This window comes from Caenorhabditis remanei, chromosome II, assembly GCF_010183535.1.
Source record: "Caenorhabditis remanei strain PX506 chromosome II, whole genome shotgun sequence".
Taxonomy (NCBI): domain Eukaryota; kingdom Metazoa; phylum Nematoda; class Chromadorea; order Rhabditida; family Rhabditidae; genus Caenorhabditis; species Caenorhabditis remanei.
This window is the reverse complement of record NC_071329.1, coordinates 7,423,054-7,446,023: the sequence shown is the minus strand read 5'-3', so window position 1 is coordinate 7,446,023 and position 22,970 is coordinate 7,423,054. Positions and strand designations below refer to the sequence as shown.

At 39.2% G+C, this 22,970-nt stretch overlaps 6 protein-coding genes across 6 annotated transcripts; 3 read left to right on the top strand and 3 right to left on the bottom strand.

Moving 5' to 3' along the window:
• Positions 1-980: 980 nt before the first annotated feature.
• On the bottom strand, positions 981-2,527 carry GCK72_005102 (uncharacterized protein; the record flags this gene model as incomplete). Its single annotated transcript, XM_003117182.2, has 5 exons — positions 981-1,293; positions 1,336-1,497; positions 1,547-1,690; positions 1,741-1,880; positions 2,441-2,527. The coding sequence occupies 5 exons, from the start codon at positions 2,525-2,527 to the stop codon at positions 981-983; spliced, it is 846 nt and encodes a 281-aa protein (XP_003117230.2).
• Positions 2,528-3,162: 635 nt separating this feature from the next.
• Positions 3,163-4,571, top strand: GCK72_005101 (uncharacterized protein; the record flags this gene model as incomplete). The annotated part of the gene is made up of 3 exons (XM_003117116.2): positions 3,163-3,351; positions 3,400-4,302; positions 4,347-4,571. 3 exons carry the CDS (start codon positions 3,163-3,165, stop codon positions 4,569-4,571), a joined length of 1,317 nt encoding a protein of 438 aa, XP_003117164.1.
• Positions 4,572-5,859: 1,288 nt separating this feature from the next.
• GCK72_005100 (uncharacterized protein) lies at positions 5,860-7,520 on the top strand (the record flags this gene model as incomplete). Its single annotated transcript, XM_053725033.1, has 4 exons — positions 5,860-5,974; positions 6,019-6,108; positions 7,237-7,445; positions 7,491-7,520. 4 exons carry the CDS (start codon positions 5,860-5,862, stop codon positions 7,518-7,520), a joined length of 444 nt encoding a protein of 147 aa, XP_053589227.1.
• Positions 6,386-9,243, bottom strand: GCK72_005099 (uncharacterized protein; the record flags this gene model as incomplete). The annotated part of the gene is made up of 9 exons (XM_053725032.1): positions 6,386-6,424; positions 6,478-6,566; positions 6,615-6,873; positions 6,953-7,558; positions 7,602-7,879; positions 8,445-8,562; positions 8,608-8,732; positions 8,886-9,115; positions 9,197-9,243. 9 exons carry the CDS (start codon positions 9,241-9,243, stop codon positions 6,386-6,388), a joined length of 1,791 nt encoding a protein of 596 aa, XP_053589226.1.
• Positions 9,244-9,862: 619 nt separating this feature from the next.
• Positions 9,863-13,124, bottom strand: GCK72_005098 (uncharacterized protein; the record flags this gene model as incomplete). The annotated part of the gene is made up of 7 exons (XM_053725031.1): positions 9,863-10,048; positions 10,096-10,170; positions 10,217-11,359; positions 11,412-11,797; positions 12,268-12,370; positions 12,423-12,644; positions 13,014-13,124. 7 exons carry the CDS (start codon positions 13,122-13,124, stop codon positions 9,863-9,865), a joined length of 2,226 nt encoding a protein of 741 aa, XP_053589225.1.
• A 1,123-nt stretch (positions 13,125-14,247) lies between these two features.
• On the top strand, positions 14,248-14,855 carry GCK72_005097 (uncharacterized protein; the record flags this gene model as incomplete). The annotated part of the gene is made up of 3 exons (XM_053725030.1): positions 14,248-14,521; positions 14,583-14,735; positions 14,812-14,855. The coding sequence occupies 3 exons, from the start codon at positions 14,248-14,250 to the stop codon at positions 14,853-14,855; spliced, it is 471 nt and encodes a 156-aa protein (XP_053589224.1).
• Positions 14,856-22,970: the final 8,115 nt, after the last annotated feature.

Sequence of the window (22,970 nt, the reverse complement as noted above, 5' to 3'; positions counted from 1 at the left end):
CAAACTAGAATCAAAAGAAAAGCAACTCGAATGAAAAAAAAGAAGTATTTATTTGATTAGCATCGTATAAAATAGCCGTGAAACATTTGATACCAGAAGAGAAAAGAGAGAAATAGAAACCAATTGGTCACTTGTCACAATACAACAAAACGAGTGTAAAATTGGAAAAGAAGAGAGAATTCGAAATACTGTGTAGGGTCATGAGATGTCAGACATTTTGACAGTTGTTGTCTTTTTGATAAACTGAAGAAAAAAGTGAGAAAATTGGGAAAGAAGAAGAAAAAGAGGAGGAAACGGAGTCATTTTGGGGTGGATATATATAAATTGTATATACGAGAGATGAAGAGAAATAGAGAACAAAAGAAGAAAAAGAAAAAAGGACTAGAGATCGATGAGCAGAAGCCAACTGGGAATTTTCACTTTTTTCGTTAAGTTGGATAGAGAGAAGTGGGGGATAAGTTGAGTTCTAGAGGGATAGGAGGGACACTTCAGAATTCTGGAAATGTGGGAAGTGTAGAAACTAATGTCACTGAATCTGAGAAAAAGTAAATGTTTCTAATACAGAATTTTCAAGAAACGTACTAGTGAGTCCCAAGTTTGGAAATTGTGCTCTAACGAAATAGAGACGATTTTGATGCCATGCTTATATCCAGTCGCATTTGGTATATTTTGGCAAAACTAATTGGTATAAATTTCGGCATTTCCAGATATTCATTACTAGTTTCTGAGGACTCCATGACATTCAGGAAGCAGATGTCGCTGAATTCGGTTATTTGAATCTCAGAAATCTCAAAATTGGATAGAAAATTTGAAGCTCTTTTAAGATTTCGCTTTTTTGAATGTTTTATTTCAGAATATCATTTTAATGTTTTATTCTCAAAATCGAAACCCCTGTACTTCATTCAAACAACATGAAAATCTACAGTCCGAAAATTAGATCAAATTGATATGGCATTTTTAAATTTACATATAACGAGCAACTAACTATCAATAAGAGTTCTATCAAAATCAAAAATCACAAAGTCCAAATAATAAATTCTCTTCAACCATTCCCTAATCGTTTTATCACTTTCAATCTGTTTCTTCACGACGTCATGTGCATCTGAATCATACGTGGCATGTTGAGTTTCCCCTTCTAATGCTGACTTCTCGATATATTCAAGTGTTGAGTTGGGTACATTGCTCTCTTTCAGAACATTCATCAGATTGTCCAATCCATTTTTTCGATCCTTTGGGTCTACTGCGAGTTTTACAATTTTGTACTCTTGCAGGTATTTTGAGAATTCGCAATTCCTGAAAGATAAAAAATATATGAAAAGTTAAAAACTCCCTCACCATGACAACGGAGCAGCATGTTTGTCCTCATAAGAAGGCCTCAACCTCGAGAATCCATCACTCGAATGTTGCATGAATCTCATATATTGTTTCTCAAGGAAACACGTCACATTCCCTTGACAATTATAGCATTGTTTCCTACTCGGATACTTCTGGGCCTCACTGCAAAATTTCAATATTCATAAACTCCACAACTTCAGTTAAAACTCACAAAATACACTTATTTGAGAAGAACGAAATAAATCTGGAAATTGGATCTCGAATGACTACAATCTTTGTGAATGTATGATGAGCGTCTCCCATTCTCCACTTCACTTCGTTCAGCCGACGATATTCATTTTTATCCGCACAGAATCTGGAAATGAAACATCAAAGGAACGGAACTAAATATGAAAAAGGTAATACCTCTGACTCCAAACTTCCAGAATACTCCGATTATTTCTCATGAACTTCCCAGTATCGTATAAAACACAAGCCACTCCTGACATCAAAGTGGACATTGACTTTTTGATTCGGCATATTGATAAGTTGTATTTTGGAGCTATCTGGAAGTTGAAGATGATTTTCAAAGTTTCACCACTTGTAGTAACGTTCCGATTATTTCAAATCCTATACTCCTACTTTTTGCAGCTACCATAAAACCTGTAATAGAGGCGCAACCGCTAGCCAGAGTTTTGAGCATCCTATCTCTGTTGTCTTTAAAGATATGAAACATTTTTCAACTGAAGAAATATTCTATGAGAATTAAGATATATTCCGTCAGTTGGCAGTTTTTTTATATCTCCTTTGGGAACCGAGATTTACCGCTGCGAACAGACACCGCAGGATGCACCTCTATTACAACTTTTACGGTATAACAGTTTTTTGGTTTCAAAAAGTTCAAACTAAAAAAAATCAAAAATCGAGGTTGATGTTTGTTGAACATAAATCAAAACGATTTCAGACAATGGGGGATAATCGATGGCATCGGTGACACACTTAACTAGAAAAATACGATTTCGATGTATGTTTCCCCAATAATTGTATATTTTGATCACATGTCGCAGCTGATTCACACCGGTATTTTAAATCAGACCAAAGTTTAGAAAGAAGTGGACAAACTCACTGCATATTCTCTATCAAAATTGATGAATGGAGGTACAAATGGCTTCCCAGCTAACTTCGCATCGTCTTGTAATCTCTCCAATTTCATTTTTGTATTCTCTCGAATCAATTCATAAAATCTTTTGTATGTATGCGTCTTGACTGTCTTGATCAATGAATTCGAAGTGAGTAAATAGTAAGATGAATATGAAATAGCACATAATAGAAAACAAGAAACAATGAACCATTTGGACATCTCGAATGAAAAAAGAGACGAATCGAAACTAAATACAACAAAAAAGTGGGGTGAATAGTGAGATGAAACAAAGTTCTCACCCGACACCCACATTTTTTCATTCAGTATTAAAACTAATCCGTCGGTAATCTGGCAACTTTAAAAGAGTACAGATCCATATCAAATGAACAATTTTTGCAATAGATCTATGTATGTGTGGACATCCGGATTGACAGATGGGCAGATAGTCAGTTTAAAATTTTCAATTCACGTTCTTCGTTGACAAAATTTTTAAAAAAGTGACCCTCCACGTGTTCTACTCTAAATCGATCAAAATGAAAGATAAGATGGAATCGATGAGATGATCGTCATGGAATCAAATCACTTCAGTTTTATAACTGCCCCCTACTTACCAACCTCTCCTTTTTAACAACTACTCGGTAAGATTGCAGCTCCTGATTTGCCCACCAAATCTCGAATCCTCTTAAAATTTCCAGAACTAACTAACCATGGGAAACAAAATGGCAATGCCCCAACAGAAACGTGAGAAGCCAACTCACGCGGCGATGAAAGTTGCGATGAAAAGTGGTCGTCGTGGAATCGAGAACGCCAACAAACTGCCGACTGTTGCCCCGAAAAGGCAGTGTCTCGTTCGGCTTCTGAAGATGAATCGCATTCACGACTATCTTCAGTTGGAGGTTTGTTCAATTAGAATACACTAGATCTTCAACAAGTTTTTGTTACAGAAAGAGTACATTGCCCGTCAAAACAGTCGTACCGGACGACCACTTGCTCAACAGAAACGTCGTGAGCAACAACTTGTGCAAAGTCTTCGTGGAACTCCAACAACTCTTGCTCGTATCCATGAACTGTTTGATGATGAGAAGCACGCTGTCGTAGTTGTGGAAGGATCGAAGAGAGAATGGTACGTACCGATTCTTTCGATCGTCGACAAGGATCTTCTCCGTCTGAATGCATTGGTTATGGTGAAAGCTGGAGGAATGTTCAAAACAGTTCCAACGGCTATCGTTGGAGTTTTCGACGATAAAATCGACAGCAATGCCAGTGGACATAAAGTGGAAAAGTGTCCGAAAGAGTCATTCGATGATATTGGAGGGTGTGAAAGTCAGATTCAAGAGCTCAAAGAATCCGTGGAACTGCCGTTGACTCATCCAGAATACTATGAAGAAATGGGAATAACTGCTCCGAAAGGAGTCATTCTTTATGGAGAACCTGGAACTGGAAAGACTTTATTAGCCAAGGCAGTTGCCAACTCAACATCTGCTACTTTCATTCGTGCGACTGGATCTGATTTGGTACAGAAAAATAGTGGAGAAGGAGCTCGATTGGTTCGACAAATCTTCCAAATGGCTAAAGATCAAGCTCCTTCGATTGTCTTCATTGATGAAATTGATGCAGTTGGAACGAAACGATTCGACACTTCTTCTCGTGGAGAGCAGGAAGTTCAACGAACTCTTCTTGAACTTTTGAATCAATTGGATGGATTTGAGAGTCGTGGAGATGTCAAGGTTATTATGGCCACTAATAGAATTGACTCGTTGGACCCCGCCCTTATCCGTCCAGGACGTATCGACAGAAAGATTGAGTTGCCAAGACCAGATGAGAAGACGAGACAGAAGATTTTCGGAGTGAGTTATCCGTTTCAATTCCGGAGTTAAACCTTTATTTTCAGATCCATACCAGTGGAATGACCCTCCAAAAAGCAGTAACCTATGACTCTGTCCTTGGAAAAGAGAAAAGTATCAGTGGAGCTGAAATCAAGGCAGTTTGTACAGAAGCTGGTATGATGGCTCTCCGTTCCCAACGCAAATGTGTCAGTACTGATGACTTTGAGAAGGCTCTCAAATCGGTGATGTTGAACAAAAAGGCTGGAGCTCCAGAATGTTTCTTCTCGTGATTTATTAACTTTTACTAATCTTTTCCTCTGAAATAAATATTTGTGTATTGAATTCTGAAATATTTTAAAAGAAAAAAAGCAAAATGGGCTGCTCAGCACTCCGGTAAACCGTATTATCATCAGGGATATCTGAGGACTGACAGATTTGAGTATGACATCATCGCCCGAAATTTGAACCAAAGAGCGTTTGACCACCGGCAAACACACTAACCACTAGGCCACGCGGCGTAACCAAGAAGTGAATGAGAGGGCGGTTATGAAGGGGAGAGGAATGGGTGGTAGAGACAACTTTGATCAATTGAGGAGGAAACTTTGGGATTGGGATCAGGGATGTGCAGAAATAAAAATTTCGGAAATTTCGGAAATCGGAAATTTTCCGAAATTTTTTTTCAGAAATTTCGGCAACGGTTTTTTTTTCCGAATTCTCCGTTTCGGAAAATTCGGAACTCGGAAATTTTCGGTAAAGTTTTTTCGGAAATTTCGGAAATTCCGGAAATTCCGGAAAGAATTATTTAATTTTTAGAGTTCTTGATAAAAAATCGAATTTTATTCAACAATAACAGCAACAGATTAAATAAAACAAAAACAGAGTAAACCATACTTGCAAAATATCGACCCGGCCGGCAGAGAAAGTTGCCGGCCCGGAGTCAAAAAATGAGCACAATTTTTTCACAAAATTTTTCGAAATTTTTTGAAATTTTCATCAAAAATAGTCAAAAATCTTATGTACATTTGAGTTTTATCGATATGAAAACATAGTCGAAAATTCGACTTTTTTGCGAAAAAATCAAAAAAATTCAAAATTTCAAATTTTTGTACTGTGACCCGGGCCGACCGGGCCGAGCCGGGCCGGTGAAAAAAAGGTTTTAAAAACAAAAAATATTTAAAAACCCAAAATTTTCATTATTCGCGAGACCAATGTTGTTTTTTCAGCATGCGCCTTCAAAACTACAGAACTGTTTTTTTTTCCGAAATTTCCGAAAATTCTTTTCGGAAATATCGGAAACGTTTTCTTTTTCCGAAATTATTTCCGGAAATCGGAAATTTCCGAAATTTCCGAAAAAACATTTCGGAAATTTTCCGACGGAAAAAGGTTCTGGAAAAAGTCGGAAATTTCGGAATTTCCGATTTCCGTTCCGCACATCCCTGATTGGGATGGAGGGAAAACATTTTCTTTTTTGCAGATCAGGCTGAAATGATTGTATAAAATGTTGGCATTGTTGAAAAACAAATTAGCAGTCAAAAACAAATAAATAAAGGGAGACAATAGGCTCTGAAAATTATAAATATGGAGGCATCTCTCTGGAAAAGAAAACAATTCCAAATGAATTTCTATCTGATTTTGATTCAAGCTCTTCTTATTTTTATGTTGGTTTCTTCGGAGACAGTGATAGAGAATGAAGGTGACATTTTGACCCTTTCTTTCATAAGAATTCATAGTTTTCAGAAGAATTCGAAAAATTTCTGAAATCTTCGAAAATGTCGCGTGAATCGAAACAGATTCTTCGGGAATATCAGAGGGAAGGACTGCTTCAATGTAAGAATTTTAGGTGGAAATCAGATCATAAAGGCTCAAAAATATTTCAGTTCCCCTGGATCCATTCAACTTCTTATCCCAATTGCAATCAATTTTCTCCCAACTTCCCAATTTTTTCTCCTCATTTTTCAAAATGCCAAGTCTTTTCAGTCCAGCTGACACTCGTGTTAGTGTGGACAGACATGACAGACATTTGGATGATTGAGTCAATAAATATTAACATTAACAAAGTTTTATTCTTGAAAAAAAGAATTTCAAAATTCAATCACATTTGAAGTCATTGACATTCCGTGCTCATTTTCAGTAGCTCCATTGACTGAAAATTAAAAAACTGAGCAATATAAAAAAAAACACAGAATTCTCACTCACCCGAATCTTATCAATTGCAGCTTCCACATAGCTCTCACAACTGGAATTTTTGATTTGGTAGCCAAAGACTGTAGCCGTTGAGATTGTATCTGAAATTCAGATGGTCTTCTAGACTTCAGATTTTCCTGAACGCTTACCATAATCACATCCAATTTTATATCTGTACAAGTCAACAGAATTCAACGAAATTGGTGTGGAAAACATGATTTGCGATGCAGTTCTCATGAAAGCGATCAGTGAATCCGGAACTGAAGTCATTGATTTCGGAGATCCCATTCGGATTCTTTGAAGATTCAAGTTCACAAAAATGTCCTCTCCCAGCCACTCCTTATCACTCAATGGGTTTCCAACCAAATTCAAGTCATTCAGATTACAGAGTCCTTCAAGTGACATGTTCTGGATTGATGTTAGTCCAAGATTTCCGAGATTTAGGATCTAAAATTTAATGCTTTTTGAGTATACGTAGGAACTGCACCTCCAAATTCTTGAAATCTCCCAAAAGTTGTCTGTTCTTTTTCAAGAAATTCTCTTGTCCACGTATATCGAGAGCCATTAGATTTGTGGGAGTAGGTACGTTAGGCATGGAATCCAAAATCAATCTAGTAGCTGGTGTCTTCAGATTCGCTTGACATTGCATAGACATCTCATTGTAAGTTTGAATTGTATTCGATGAGTTATCTAGAGATTTCAAATCCAATGTGACCAAGTTATTCAAGTTAATCAGCAAGTTCTCTGGTAGACTGACCAACCGATTTCCAGCCAAATTCAGAAATTTGAGTTGGGTCAAATGGTCGAATGCACCGGCAGCAATTGAACTGATTGCATTGCATTGGAGTGTTAGGGACAGCAATTTTGAGCTTTTGGCCAAGAATGGAGATTTGATATTCGACAGATTAGATTCCGTCAGAATGAAATGTTCGAGTCCAGGGAGATTATCCAATCCAGAGATGTCCGTTTCATCCGAAAGAGTGACTGAGAACTCAAGAAATTGTAGAAGTTCAGTTTGAATCCAGGATGGAATTGACTTCATTGTCACGTTGTAGAAACCAATTGCTTGCAGATTTCGAGTCATGTTAGCTGGCTGAAAGAGTCTAAATTTTCTTTTTCATCAAGTTCAAACTCACTATACTCTCCTGTCCTGTAATTTGAATCACTGCCAACGATAAACTTTTCAAAGCAGGAACATTCGAAAGAATAGTCCAAAACTTGGAAGTCGGAATGAATCTAGGAGCAATGTATTTCGATTGATTTCTATACGTGTCTCCGAAGAAAGTGATTTGATTTCCGAAAGCGATATGAATAATTTCCGGATGTCTATGGGTGAACGATTCGAACATTGACTCAATGTCAGACATTGACTCAGCCTCTTTCGCTGGATCGACCATCGGACGGATATGGAGACCTGGAAATATAGGGGAATGATCAAGAATAAAACAGATTTCCGCTGTACAGTACCGGTCAAAAGGTTGTAAACTTTAGCCGTTTTCAGTTGAAATTGTCCAACTTTGAGAGTGTCTCATGGTAATTCTGATTGTCCCATCAAGTAGATTTTTAATTAATCATACAGACCAAAAGTAGAGCTTTAGTTTTGTAGTTGACAACTTTTCTATACGTACACTCCCTAGAGAGTTATGGTCATTTTTAGACGACAACTCAAAAATCGTACTATTTTACAAATTGGTCGATTTGAGAGAGAAATTACTTGGTCGATACGTAACTTGCTAGAGAGTGCTCGTACAAAAAGTTGTCAACTACAGAAATGAAGTTTCATGTTTGATCTGTACGATCCATTAAAAATCTACTTGATGGGACAATCAGTATTACCATGACACACTCTCAAAGTTGGACAATTTCAACTGAAAACGGCCAAAGTTTACAACCTTTTGACCGGTACTGTAGGTTCTAATATCTCAATATTTATTTTTTATTTCGAAGTTTTTGGGCTTCCAACCACTCCCTGACTATACCTTTAATAAACATTCCATCCAAATACTCCATGGATTTTTCATCCAAAGTATACGGTGGCGTCAAATCTTTACCATCTCCTGATGCATAAGTTCCATAAGTAAATGTCAGCGATATTCCCTATAATTAACTCAATTAGTTCCCAATATGACTCCAATTAAATACATCCTGAACCCCTTTCTCAGTCAACGGCAGTGCCCAATCCGAGCAATTTATTTTTCGTTTTGCTCCGATAACTGATCCAGTAAGCCATGACGGTGGAGGGCGACGATCACCACATTCGAATCGAGCTAAAAACTACTAATTTAATCTAAAATTACAGTAGGAAACCAACCTGCATCAACGAAATGAGCACACTGTCTCTCACAAACCGTCGTCGCGAATTCTCCATGCTTGAAAATGTCTGAAACTCTCAAATAACTCAAAAACTTCTCCTCTCTCACCAAACATCAGATTCTTATAGTTATTCACATAACTCAACGAGAAGCACGGATGCATTAATTTCGGAATATTATTGTCTGAAAGTGAAGTGATCGAACCGCCTGTTGACGTTGACATAATCGGGAATTCATATGATCCGAGGACGAGATTTCCGGCTAATGCCGTATACTTTCCAATCATATCATCACAGAAAACAACAGGTTTTTCAGTTGAACAGAGGATCGAAGGGAGTCTGAATTTGTAGAAAATGATTTGAGGAGAGGAAAGTGCGCTCTACTGACAAATTTTCTGAAATATCGCAAAAAAAACTCACACCATAAGAACCAAAAAAATCCATCCGAATTTCAGAATGATCTCCATCTCGAAATGGCTCATTTGACTCTAGCTTCACCCCTCAATCCCCCATTTCCAATTTCCTGTGTTACTCTCCTCCTACCTGTTCTTCAGAGAGTCATGCATCTCAATTTCCTTTCAAAACACAATTTCCGGTGGATTTTTGTTAAATTTTAAAACGAGATTTATTCTTTGCTGAGAGCAAATACAAGAAAAGATGAATATAGAGGGGACCAGCATCGAAACCAATAATTGAGTTATCACATGTCACCCAATGGCTAAATACGCATACAAAAGAAGTTACCATTAATTTCGAATTATCAGATCGTGAAAAAAGTATTTTCTTAACCTGATTACAAAAAATGATTAAATGTGGGTGGTGGTAGGAGATCCATATAGATACATTAAAGGATTCAGAAGGGAGGAGAGAGATAGAAATAGAAATACATTGAGAGATAGGAAGGGATTAATTTACAAATGGACAACGTTCATGATTCTGTAACGTGGCAATTGGGGGAAGGGGAGGACACCGTTGGAATTGTTAACTACTCGACACATTATAGAGGTACAAGAAGAAATATAAAAACCCAATGATATATATTTTTTCGTATTATTAATTGATTCTCACTAACTGCAATAGTGATGTTTATTCGTTATTTTTCAGCTTCTTCTTATTATTATTCCTCTTTTCGGTCAATTTCAGAGGAATTCGTTGTTCAGTTGGAGCGCTTTTCGGTGATGCTCTTGCCCATACTTCATTCGCCATTTGCTCTTTGATTTCCTTTCGAATTCGTTCTTCTTCAAGGACGATTGGTAACATTCGGGCACGGACCTTAAAGAAAATATAGTGAGATGGCTCCCCAATCACTAAAAACCTACATCATCTGAATAATATCTGCGGAAAACTGCTTCCGAAGAGCAATACTCGGTGGCCTTGTACACATGGAGTAGTAACTGAAAATGATTATTATAATATAGCAATACAGAGCAATCTACGAACCCTCGGGAATCTAGAAGTGAAATAATGAAGGAATTGATCCGGAATATCGCCCAATGACAGTCTGACGTCTTCTGGCAATTCCCGATAGTGATGTTTTTTATTTCTCATTGCTCGAAGAAGATCACGGACTGAGAACGACTTGTACGTACGGAACTTCCTAAGATCTTCCTTCAGCGCCTCGCAAATCTTCTCTCTCCATCCACCACATACAACTGTGCGAGCATCTGTTTCTATTCTTCTTACTACCGGACTATTATCTTCTTCCTTTTCAACTCTATCAGATACATCAGAAAAGTAGGCCAAGCGTTTTTCGGCTGACCAGAAGAACGGATGATTCAGAACTGCTTCAGCAGTGGGTCGTTCGAGAGGATCCACGTGGAGCATAGATGAGATAAGATCATCAGCAAGAGACCAATCATCTAAATCTGCCAACTTATTCAGCGTGAATTCTCCATTGACGATATTAGCTTGACGGTGTAGAGACTTTCCGAATGGATGAGTTCCTGCAGTCAAGACATAATAAAAAATACATCCTAGTGAGAAGATGTCGACTGGATAAGATGTGCTAGCTGAGATCAAAACTTCTGGAGCAATCCATCCATCAGTTCCAGCCAATCCTGACGCAATTCCTCTTGATATCGAATTTTTTCCCGGTTGTACTCGTTTACATAATCCGAAATCTGAGATAACTGCCCGCATTTCTCCACGCTGGCTTGCCATCGTAATCAAAACATTCTGTGGTTTCATATCTCGATGGACGATTTTCGAGGCATGAAGATGTGCCAAACCATCAGTTGATTGTCTCAAAATATCTTTCAATGACAATGAAACATTCTCCTGAAGTTCTTTCCGCTCCACAAAATCATTCAACGAAGCGATACACAGCTCGAGGGCCAAATACTTGAATTGACTGTCCGATTCCATGCAGAAGTATCTGATGACGTGGGGATGTGTGTCACTTTCTCGAAGTAAATCTGCTTCTCGGTGGGCGAACTTCACGAATTCCGATACAACTCTCTTGACTGCAACTTCTCTTCCATCAAATGTTCCTCGATATACAACAGTTCCCTCGCATCCGGTACCAAGAATATCTGATGGACTGTACATCAGCTTGCTGCCAACAGCCATCCAACCCTCGGGAATCTGAAACTAACAATGGGGTAGTGAATTTGTTTTATCTGTCAACCGTCTTTACCTCAATCTTTCTCGGTCTCCATCCGAAACCTCCGAAACTTTCCCTATTCGACTGTTTCGATGTTTGTGCACTTCTTGACTCTCCTGGATTGTTCATAATCTCGAATGAATCCGTTCTCGACATATTCTTATTCTGATCCCATTGTCTTCCACATTGCCATATAACTGTCAGAAGAAGCACTATCACAGTGGCAACAGATCCGTAGAATGGAACTGGATATTTTTGTATGAGGAGGAGAATAAGTGAAGTGTCTTCATGTTTTGATTCCACTGGTCCAGTGATTTGCGGTACGATTTCTGGAGGTTCGAGTGCATTCCGTGGTGGCGGAATAGGGAATCTCGAAGGGATTATCATTGCCATTGCCATATTCGGCCGATCATGATATCCTGCAAATGAATTAATTTTTATAAAATTTTTCCATTATTTCCGACATTTCCGGTTCAAATATTATATATTGTTTTTGTAAAAAATCTCCTCCTCCGCCCGTTTCGCTTCCGTCATCCGTCCCACTTTTCACTCATCACCTTGAAACACTCGTTCTCCAAATCAAAGAGCGAATTTCAACAAAAAAAGAAAAAGGAGAGATATGCTGGTGGGGGAGGAGAGAAGGAGAGAGAGAATGATGTAGGAACAAAAGATAAAAAGAAGAAGAAGAAGAAGCACATACTAACGAAGAAATTCCTTCGCACCTTTATCTTCTCTTCTTTTTTTGTTATGAGTGCGAAATTTTGCAAGGAGAGATCGGGGTCCGAAGAAGAGAAAGGAATCAGAAGATTAATTGAGATGTTCTCTTAATGGGCTCTTGGAATTTTGGAATCTGTCTAATCGATCAAAGGAATACTTAGAGTGGACAAACCTAATAAAAGATATTCTCCATCGGAAGTTTTATGTGTTATCGACGGGGGAATATTCCGGATTATTGGACGTCGTGGTGGCAGATATTCCTCTCGTTCCAGATCCTAAAAACCAATTTTTCAGACTTTGAACATTTATAATCTTTACTATATTTACCGTCAACGCAATCGGCGCTGGACCTTCCAGAAGTGGCGGACCCAGAAGTTTTGGCGAGTATGTGATGGTCTGATGGTCAACGAGAGCCTCAATTGCATACAATCCGAATGATGATTCTCCCACAAATAGTGCAGGGAAGAATTGATTGGTGATTGAAGTTGTGTGAGGCTCGGCAGCATTCACTCCGAGTACTGTAGGCCATTGGTCAACGGTGAAGATGTTCTGAAAGTTCTGATGAGTATGTATTTCTGTCTGTCTAGATTTGTTCTACCTAAAAAAACACAACTGAAAAAATACTGCCAGCAAACTAGAGATAATAAAATGTGACAAATTCTTCCCAATCGTTCTGATATTATGATTTTCTTTCAACAAAAAGTTGTCAATCTTTTGTCATTTCTTTATCTTTCTGCCTCTCTTTTAACCTTAGAAAACACTGATAAAAATCAAGAGAATACAGAGAAATCAGAAGCTCAACGAGCCTCCTCGGCCCGGGGTGTCATCAACCACCACCTCAGCTGTGTCCAACTGTTGCGTCTTCTCGAATACCTCTGGTGTGTGTGTGTGTGTCCGATAGAATTCTGTGCTACTCACACATTCAACATACACACACTGAGAATAGAGATAGAAAAAAGATACATGGCTGTGATGTGCAAGGAGTGGACGTGGTGTCCTCTCTTGCTCCCACCCATCCACACTAGACATTGATAAGACCAGGAGCCGCCAGTTTGAGAAGAAGAAGGAGTCTCCCGGATGGATGAGATGGATGATGAGAAAACGTAAAATATGATGAATTACTATGCTTATGATTTTCGATATTTCCTATTATCTTTCATCCCAATGTTTTTATAAACTTTCATTTGTTGTTCATTACATTATTCTATTGAGTTGGAAGGTATTCCCTAACCAGATTTTCATCTGGAATTGTCTCGGAATATTTTTTTTGCAAACCGGAAAACGTCAGTTTCGAAGGATAAAATGTTTATACTAAAAACATAATTTCCTGATTTAAGTGAATCAAATTTTTCGAAAATCGGGTGCAGAATTATAGGTTTTTTGCTGTGATGAAAACTCTCATTATCAGTTCTATTTTTTTTCATTAATATATTTGTTATTTGGGTTTTTCATTCTCGACTTCTCTTCCTCATCCCACCGAGTTCCCTCACCGATTAGTGATTCCCAGACAGAATCATTGATCAAAAATGAAACCAATTAAGAGTTTCTCTTTTGATCTCCGATATCTGTCTATCAATAACAGATCAATCAATGAAAATTGATTTAGGAGTATTTAGCTATGTGGATGGACTTTTGATCCTATTGAAGAATGACGAGATTCAAGATTTTAAAAGTCGGAGATCTTTCAAACATAAAATGCTTTAATTTTCTTCAAAATTAGACAAACCTAACTGACACAATCTTCATAAGTTTATAATGGCTTTGGAATCTTTTCCGGTTTTTGTTGTTGAAAAATAGTAAGCCAGTAACAAGGTAACTTCGGAAGAGTTACCGTTTATTCCACATAATTCATCTCATAAGACTTTCCGTTTTTCGAAAGGAAACCCGAAAAGTTCTAGGATCCCTTCACACCGATCCCAATACTTTCCACCTTCTTTTTGTTTCTTTTTCTCACCACCTCACCCCCTCTTCTTCTCTACCTATATATCCTCTTCTATCATCTCAAACACAATGCACTCGGAAGCCATTAATCACAATTTCTCTTGTGTGAGATGTGTGAGATGATGATGCTTCTCCACCGGAGCATGAAATTGAATCACAATCAAATTGCAATTAGTCTTCTTCTCCTCCTCCACATCATTATTCTTGATGAATGTTTTCCAGACATTACGATCAGGAGGGTACAAATGGAAGAATGGATGATGTCGTGCCAACTCCTCAAATATCGATAGATGTTGAAGATGCGGATGATGCAGCAGCAACCGGATCGAAGACATCCGTACCTTCAGGACCTCAACCACCTGTACCCACACCTCATTCATCTCATAGTCATCATCCACATCATTCACATCATCCACCTAGTAGACAGCATCAATGGGCTCACGATCAGAATCGGAAAAATATGTCTTTTGAGAAGTCTGGACATGGTATAGACAAAATCATAGACGAAATATACGTAGTGCTTACAATGAAAGTTCGAAATTTCAGCTACCCGAAATGCATCCGAAGACAGTAAGAACATACGATTTCGAGCTGATGATGCTCCACCACGCGGTGCCCGAAAACGATCTCATAATAAACGGTTTCACGATTTCAAACGGAGATTATCAGTGACACCTGACCAGTTGAAGAAACTTCAACGTAAGTTTTCAGACTTAAAAACCCATAAAAACCTGACGAGAGCCGGTCAGAGCGAGATCAAAATCCGTAGATTAAGATGCAACTGACTTGGTGGCATTGCCATCTCAGCGTCTCCGCTAGCATTTTATTAGTTTTCAATGTTTTCTCAAGAGGTTCGTCACCAAAAAGAAAGAATAAGAAGAAATGACGAAAAAAAGTTATGACGAGAAACCCGGTGAGAGCGCTTTTCTAAAATAAAACGACAACCACGGCGAGGGCAGGCATTTTTTTCGTGTTGCTGCGTTCTTTTGTTCTGTGAGTGTTGTGGATGATATCCTCTTCTTCTTCTCACTTCATACATCATTTTGTCGTCGAGAAGGATCAAGAAGAAGCAACGGGTGCGACAAGTTCTAGTTGTCAGAAGATATGCTTCATCTTGTTTCCTCTGGAAATTCACCGCTCAATGCTAGTAAAATTTCAATATTCCCACAGAATGGTAGGTTTTTGGTTGGAAACTTTACACGGTAAGGTCCAAGAGTACGTGACCTTCTTGTCCAGTCCGTGAATTCATGAATTTCTTGTCGTAATAGGAAAAGAATCTCACCGAGGGATTAGACGTTCACGTTAGTTATCGAATAAATCTGAAAGAAATGATTTGGCCTAAAACGTCTAAATCTTCTAAGGGACCTGTATAGTCTTAGTTCGAACTAATTGAATCCGTCAGCACTGAAAATCACTGTAACATTCCAGTATACTAATCTGCGCTTAAAATAATCAGAGAAGATCAGACAGTCTAAATCTTATCAAAGTTAGAAACTGCATCAACAACTGTTGACCAGTTTCAGTTACAGTACTGACTGCTTGGTTACGGTTTTCCAGCTATTCATATGCTTGAATATTTTGTCTGTTCACACTGAACGGTTTCGAGAGAACGAATAAAATTCTTAATTTTGAATTTCACTATAGAAACCTTCCGGATCATTTGAAAGGTGATAGTTCATTGAAACAAATTCATTGAACACCTCCCCAATTAAATGTCAATTTGTAAAAGTACATATCCACCTTCTTCATCTTCTTCCCACACTTCGTTTATCTCTTTTCATCTGACTCCCCCAACTTCAGAAACACCACCTTCCACCTATCTTTTCGTATCGAACCCGTATAGATCATTGAATCTCTCTTCCACTCTTTCTTTCTCTCTGTTACGGATAGAGAAAAATCTCTCGGTGATGAGCACTTGAAGAGGTACCCTCTATAACACCATCGGCGGACAACAAATCAACCCGAACAACGGCGTGTTGGAAGGAGTGAGCGTACACGGATCATCCAACCAATGGGAAAACGAAGAGCATGTCTGCGTGTCTTGTTAGATAGAGAGACAAATCTAGGACTCTTCAGAAAACTCCACGATGGGGGCCCCCACTGCTTTTTTATTTCTTTTTAACTGCTCAATCAACACCATTCTTCCAATTGTATTTTTTCAAATAGCAACTACTTGTAACATTGTTTTATTATTTTGGTGGAAACGGCACAAAAACCTGAAGAAACCATCCTCATTCCTAAATTTGTTTCGGTACTGTGGTAGTCAAAGAAGAGCTCAAGCTTGAAGAATGTATACCGATTCTAATCTGATTGGAAAATTCTTTTGCCAAAGTTCACTTGGAATGAGGGTTTTTAAGGTTCGGTCATAGCTTACTGTATTACGACCCACTAATTTCAAATAATCCTATTAATTTTTATTTCTAAAATTATGATAAGCTAGATCTTTCTATTATTTTGGAATCGAAACCTTAGATTTCAATTTTTTGAATTTTCAATGATGAAGAAGCCGTCTTTATTGAAAACTAGCTTGACAATCATCTGAAGACTTTTCAAACTTAATAAAGAACTCTATTTGACTAAATGTTATCATTCTGAATCAAAAAAATCTCACTAAAGGTTTTGTTCTAAGTTTCGCATCTTGATTCTTTTCGATACTAAAAAAACTTGCAAACGGATTCAAGTCACTCACAATGTCAGCTATCTAACCATATAATGAAACTGTGAAAATCAAATGTCGCTGTACCACTAATTATCTAATTTCCCACACTAGATTAGTCCCCCCAATTGCTCTCCGTGTGTGTGTACCCCGGGTTGTCTAAGAACACCACTTTTTGCTTCTATTATTACACACATTCCTTCTCTCCACCTTTCTCTTTTCTCTCCCATCTATTGCGGCACTCATTCCAATCCAATCAGACAGATATTTTGTCACACGAGACACCGGGGAAAACGAAGAAGACACATACACAACAACTATCCTGAACCAACCTATACTTATATCATCCTACCACTACCACCACCATCACCTATATCACCAAGACACTTCTCTCCTCGTCTTCTCAAATTCTTCGTCATGCGTCTTCGGGATCAGACGACGTCGACAATAGAAGAATACTAGAAGAAACCTTCGACAAGACGAAATGGCCGAGGATCGCATAAAATCGAAACTACGCCGTCCGGCGTCCATCGAATCGAGCGTTTCGAATCGAACGAAGTCGCGACACAAGCAGTCACCGATGGCGATGCTCATGCCACATATTATAGTTGGAGAATCGTTTCGTAAATATCGACCTCATGGTAAACTTTCAGTTGTATATTGTAGACGGTAGACTGATATGCAAATGTTAAAAGCAACAAACATTAGTTGGTAAAAGGGAAAATCAATTGAAAACTAGAAAAAGAAAAGGTGTGAACTTCGAATTTCTAAAACTCAAATATCATCTTTTTTCTCATCGGGCCCCCTATCATCCGCCTCTATAGCACAAAAAAAGTTTTGCAGTAACCTGATATCAACAAAACGACATGACAGAAATGAGCACTCATTTTCTAAACTAGATAGCAGAAAAGTGAAGAAAAGAGCAACAAATATTTCTTCAGTGCAATCTCTACGTTTTTTAACTCTCTAATTCTGTAATTCTACAATTTTATGTAACTACTGTAAAAATGAAAGATTCTGAAACACCTCTGACCAATCGGTTATTAGGTTTTGATCTTTCAAATCATGAGGCTTCACATATTCGAAGGCTGAGCTCTGGTCAGGAAGAAATATACTTTTTTCTCATATTCAAAAATCAATTTCGAAAATTTCAGGCCTCCAAAACATTCGCATGCATGGACATCTGGATTGGAGGAATCTCAGGAGGAAGTGAGTGTTTTACTGAATTTATGAAAAATAAATTGATTGAAAAGTCAAAAAACTTTATTTCAGTTTCGAAAAACAGTCAACATTCCATGGAATTTCACATGCTGCGAATGCTAAAGGGTGGTGGAAATGGTAGTTTTTTTTTTCAATTTTTTTAAACACAAAAAACTCCAAAAACTTTCAGGTTTTGGTATATAGCCTTTACGATATGTCTCCTCGCTCTTCTCATTCAAATATTCTTTTTAATTTCAAAATATCGACAATACGGGAAAACAGTCGATCTTGATGTGAGCTTTCTTGAACTTTACTTTCCAATAGAAAATAATTTCAGCTCAAATTTGAAAATGCTCCGTTTCCTTCTATAACAATATGCAATTTGAATCCTTATAAGAAAAGTGCAATACAGTCGAATCCGAAAACAAAAGCAATGATGGAAGCGTATAGTCGACGGATGGGTTCTGGAGACAAGTCTGAAGGAATTGCTGCAGCATTATCAGCGTCTGGAGGTGGTCTACATGCTAAAGGTACGGTAGAAAACGTTCACTTTTCGAAGAAATTGAATAAAAAATTCAGTTCGTCGAGCCAAAAGAAAAGCAAAAGGAAAGCCAAGGTTACGAGACCGTCGTTATCACCAAGCTTTTGCTCAATGTCTTTGTGATATTGAACCATTGACTGGAGACCGGAAAGGTTCTTGTTTTGCCGCTTTCAAAGGAAAAATCGAGATAGATACGAATAATACTGCTGGATTCATGAATCTTCATACCTCCAGATGCCTTTGTCAATTGGATACAGTATCGAAGACACTTTGGCCATGTTTTCCATGTGAGTTTTTCTGAATCTCTTTTCTTAGTTTGCTCAACAGAAAAACAAATTCAGATTCGTCGTGGAAAGAGAAACTCTGTTCGGAATGTGTGGATAACACTGGACATTGTCCAATGAGATTCTACAAAGGGAATGAGTTGTATGATAATATCAAGGACCAAGTCGATCTCTGTCTCTGTCACAAAGAGTACAATCATTGTGTTTCCACGCGAGACGACGGAGTTATCATTGAAATCGATCCGAATGACGAATTGGGAAGTCTTGTCGTGACAATAATAGCCCCAGCTATATTGCCACAACTGGTACAATCTAACTCGTAGATTATTTCCACGTAATTTATAAAATATACAACGGTGAACTTATTGTTACTCTCAAAGGAGGATTACTTAGCCTACCAACAACGTGAAACGCACTCAATACTCTTATCATGATGACATTTGCCACGTTTCAATGTCAATATAAGCTATCGAATCGCTACCAATCAGTATCGGAAGTCAATCGTCTTCGTCTCGCCTACTGGAGTCTCTTCTCAACTGCACACATCGACAAGTCATATGCGACCAACAACGCCAATGGACCATCCACCATCGTCAATGCATGAAGAGATTCCTATAACTATGGTGTTTCTCCCATTGAGATTGCTCTAATAAACCGTTTGTATAATTCTGTGTTGGTTAACTTTCTAAGTTCACACTCTCTCACTCATTGCGGTCGGTTCGGGGTTCACCTGCCCAATAACCGTCGCAACATGGTGCATCGACCAGAGTTATTCGAACTTTGGTGGTGTGAGAGAATGCAGAGCTCGAAAGTTATTCAACTAGGATTACGTTGATCAAACGTAAAATCGGTAGAGTGGATCCTGGCAGATGACTTCTGATCTCCTTACTCGAAGGAAAACTTTCTCTTATCGTAGGGAATCTGAACTCTATCGTAGAGTTTCCAAACTCTTATTCGAAGAGTGCATCATCGTGAGCGAAGTCGTTGTTCACCAAGTGTCTGTATGGGTTCGGGTGGGATCCGAACGAGTGGCAACATACAGTTCACAGGTAGGACGTCATATCGTTGACGTTAATCCCAGCGAGACTAGAGAAGTTTCTCAATCGTGAAACAGACCTTATTCACGAACCACCACTAAAATCTATTGGTCATTCTCTCAAAGCACAGTCTCGTTCCTACCAACTATGAATTATCGTATTCATCCAATCAATGATTGCATTGAATCTTATCGTAGAGGTTCTCTGCTTATCCGTAGATACATCAGAATTAAATTCAACGGAGGTTTATTCTGATAAAGCCACAATCGGTGCTAAGAGCACAATCGGTGTCTAACGTAAAAGCCAAGAAAGCACAATGGTGCTCATAGAGAGTCATTTTTGTGACAAATTAGAGAAAAGATGTGGTGATGAAAATGTCAGATCGGAATCAAATAGCGTGGTCCGGATTCTGGAGATCAAACGGAAATCTCATATCGATAGCCACAGAATCGCCACCACCGACATACCACATCTTGAGGATGGTCTATCTCCAGTCGTATCGTTGAAACCGCGAAAGGGCCCAAAGTAACGGGATCATCGAGAAGACGAGGTTACAGATCAGGAACTTTGCAACTGACAGGAAGACGACTGCGCAACTTCCGCAAAAGTTCTCCAACGAGGACCTCAAACACATATGAATCCGTGAAACGCCACAGGAACCAACGATGTGAATCACCACAAGAATAGGAATCTCAGTTACGTTTTGATGGCTATAAAACGTCATTGATTCATACAGAATCCTAATACGAAAGCTGATAAAAGTGACAAGTCGAGTCATTAGGATGTATTAAACAACAGAAAGTGATACAATCTCTCGTGAAATCACTAATTCCACGGTAACACGTAACCGTATAATGAGACCACGCAAGTCTTATCTCTTTATTTTATCAAGGTTAGCAAACCAGAGCAAGGTCAGGAAAAAACAGGGCATGGATATTGGGTATATAAGGATGAAGGTTCGACAAAACAATATCAGTCTACATCGACTCGTCGACCATATCGGCAGCATCTAACCAACCAACCAACCATGGCTAACAAGAACAAGAAGAAGACTGAGCAAAAGAAGGAAAAGAGTGAACAATGGAGTCCGGTGACCATGAAAACAATTAAATGGAGTATCACCCGTGAGTTAACAAGAACCCGAACGCTCGTCTCTCTTGCTAACCGCTCTCTGGCACTTGAGAGAAACACCAATAACATCACCGTACTCGACGGGTATCTGGCTCAACTGCGCAATCAACTGGTTCTAATCGAGGACCTCCCGGAAAATGCGATCGATCTGCTCAAGACCAACAACAAGCTCTGTGCGCAGAATGTGTTTGAAGCCAATCGGGCTCAAATATCGGAACATCTGGCAGATCGTGGACACGAAGGGCTAGTCAATCAAATGATAACGCTCATCGGAGACGTGACAACTACGGTGAACAACTTCCGATCTGGACGCGTTTCGGCGATCCCAGGAACACCACCACCACCACCATCCGATGTTCTGGCTCCAGGAAATGCGCAGACAACCGATGGAATCGCTCCGAGACGTGCACATCCAGAACAACACATCCCTGAACGATCGGTTCAGAAGACAATCAATCAATCGGATCAATTGGATCCAGGATTCGAGTCGAATTCAGGTCGACACTTGCCAAGCTCGACAAAGGCCTGCGAGAGCACTCACAGTTCGGATTTCTCAGCTCACCCGCGGTCCAACATACTCAACCGTGGTTCATCCGAAGCCTCCCAAGACATTGCCGAGTTTGCGGATGATTTGGCTGTACGTATCGGAACAATCGAGCATACTCAGACATTGCTTTTGGATTCATCTGCCACGGCAAATCGGGCCGTCAAAAATCTGCAAGGCAACATGCAAGCAATCCAGGAAAGCATGCAGAAAATGCAGGAAATGATGTATGAGGTCGTAAACCGCCAACCAACGTGGCAAACCGCTGCGGACAAGAAACAGGAATCAGAACCGGCAACTACGAGTAAGGACAAACAAGTCCCGGAGCCATCGACCAGTCTATCGGAAACTCCCATCCTTCGTCAAAGCTCTTCAATGAAACAGGAGAACTCGTCTCCACCTCCACCCGTAGTGACGCCGAGGAACGATGCGGTGGACTCACCTAGCTTTCGTCAGAACCCTCCGGGCTCACAGGAGAGCTCGTCTCCTCTTATCACTAACAATACGGTCTACACAGCAATGAACACGATTCCAGTATTCGACGGAAAACCAGCTGAATATAATATGTTTATGCAGCTGTTTAATGCTCTGGTTCATGAGAACGATGAGATTCCGGTGACGCTTAAACACGCTTTGCTCATGAAACTTCTGAGTGGGGAAGCGAAGTCAATGTTTCGATCGGTGACTCTGTCAGAAGAAGACTACTACGTATTGAGAGACAGCTTGGAAAGACAATATAACAGAGAGAAGGACACTAAGCAAAACCTAATCCACCAGCTCAACAAGTTATCTTTTTCCGAAGACTGTTTCGAGGATATGGAGAAGGACCTAAACAAATATTGCATCTTAGCATACTCGCTTAGAAGTAAGGGATGCCGATTGGATGACTCCTTCTTCATCAATTCGTTTATTGGCAAGCTGCCCCAACAAGTCATGGGAACCGTCTTCAAGAAACATCACCAAAAAGACCGAACATTCCAAGAACTTGTAGGAATCGCCTACAAAACCATTTCTGAAAAAAGAGCTCTGGATCAAGCACTAAAGATGAAGAGAGGCAGGATTACAACCAACGAAGTGCATGATGACAGATATCCATCAACTTCACAATCTCGCAACTCCTCTCACCTTCCACCAGACTCGAATAAAGGCAAGATGACAGTCGGTCATAATAAAGCACTCGTTTCGTCGAGTGACAGCAATTCTTCCTCTGATTAATCAGAGGTATTCTGCAACGAACTTCCGTTACGTTACCACTACGGAAGTTCTTTTCCCAGCCCCCCAGTGTCGTGACAATAATAGCCCCAGCTATATTGCCACAACTGGTACAATCTAACTCGTAGATTATTTCCACGTAATTTATAAAATATACAACGGTGAACTTATTGTTACTCTCAAAGGAGGATTACTTAGCCTACCAACAACGTGAAACGCACTCAATACTCTTATCATGATGACATTTGCCACGTTTCAATGTCAATATAAGCTATCGAATCGCTACCAATCAGTATCGGAAGTCAATCGTCTTCGTCTCGCCTACTGGA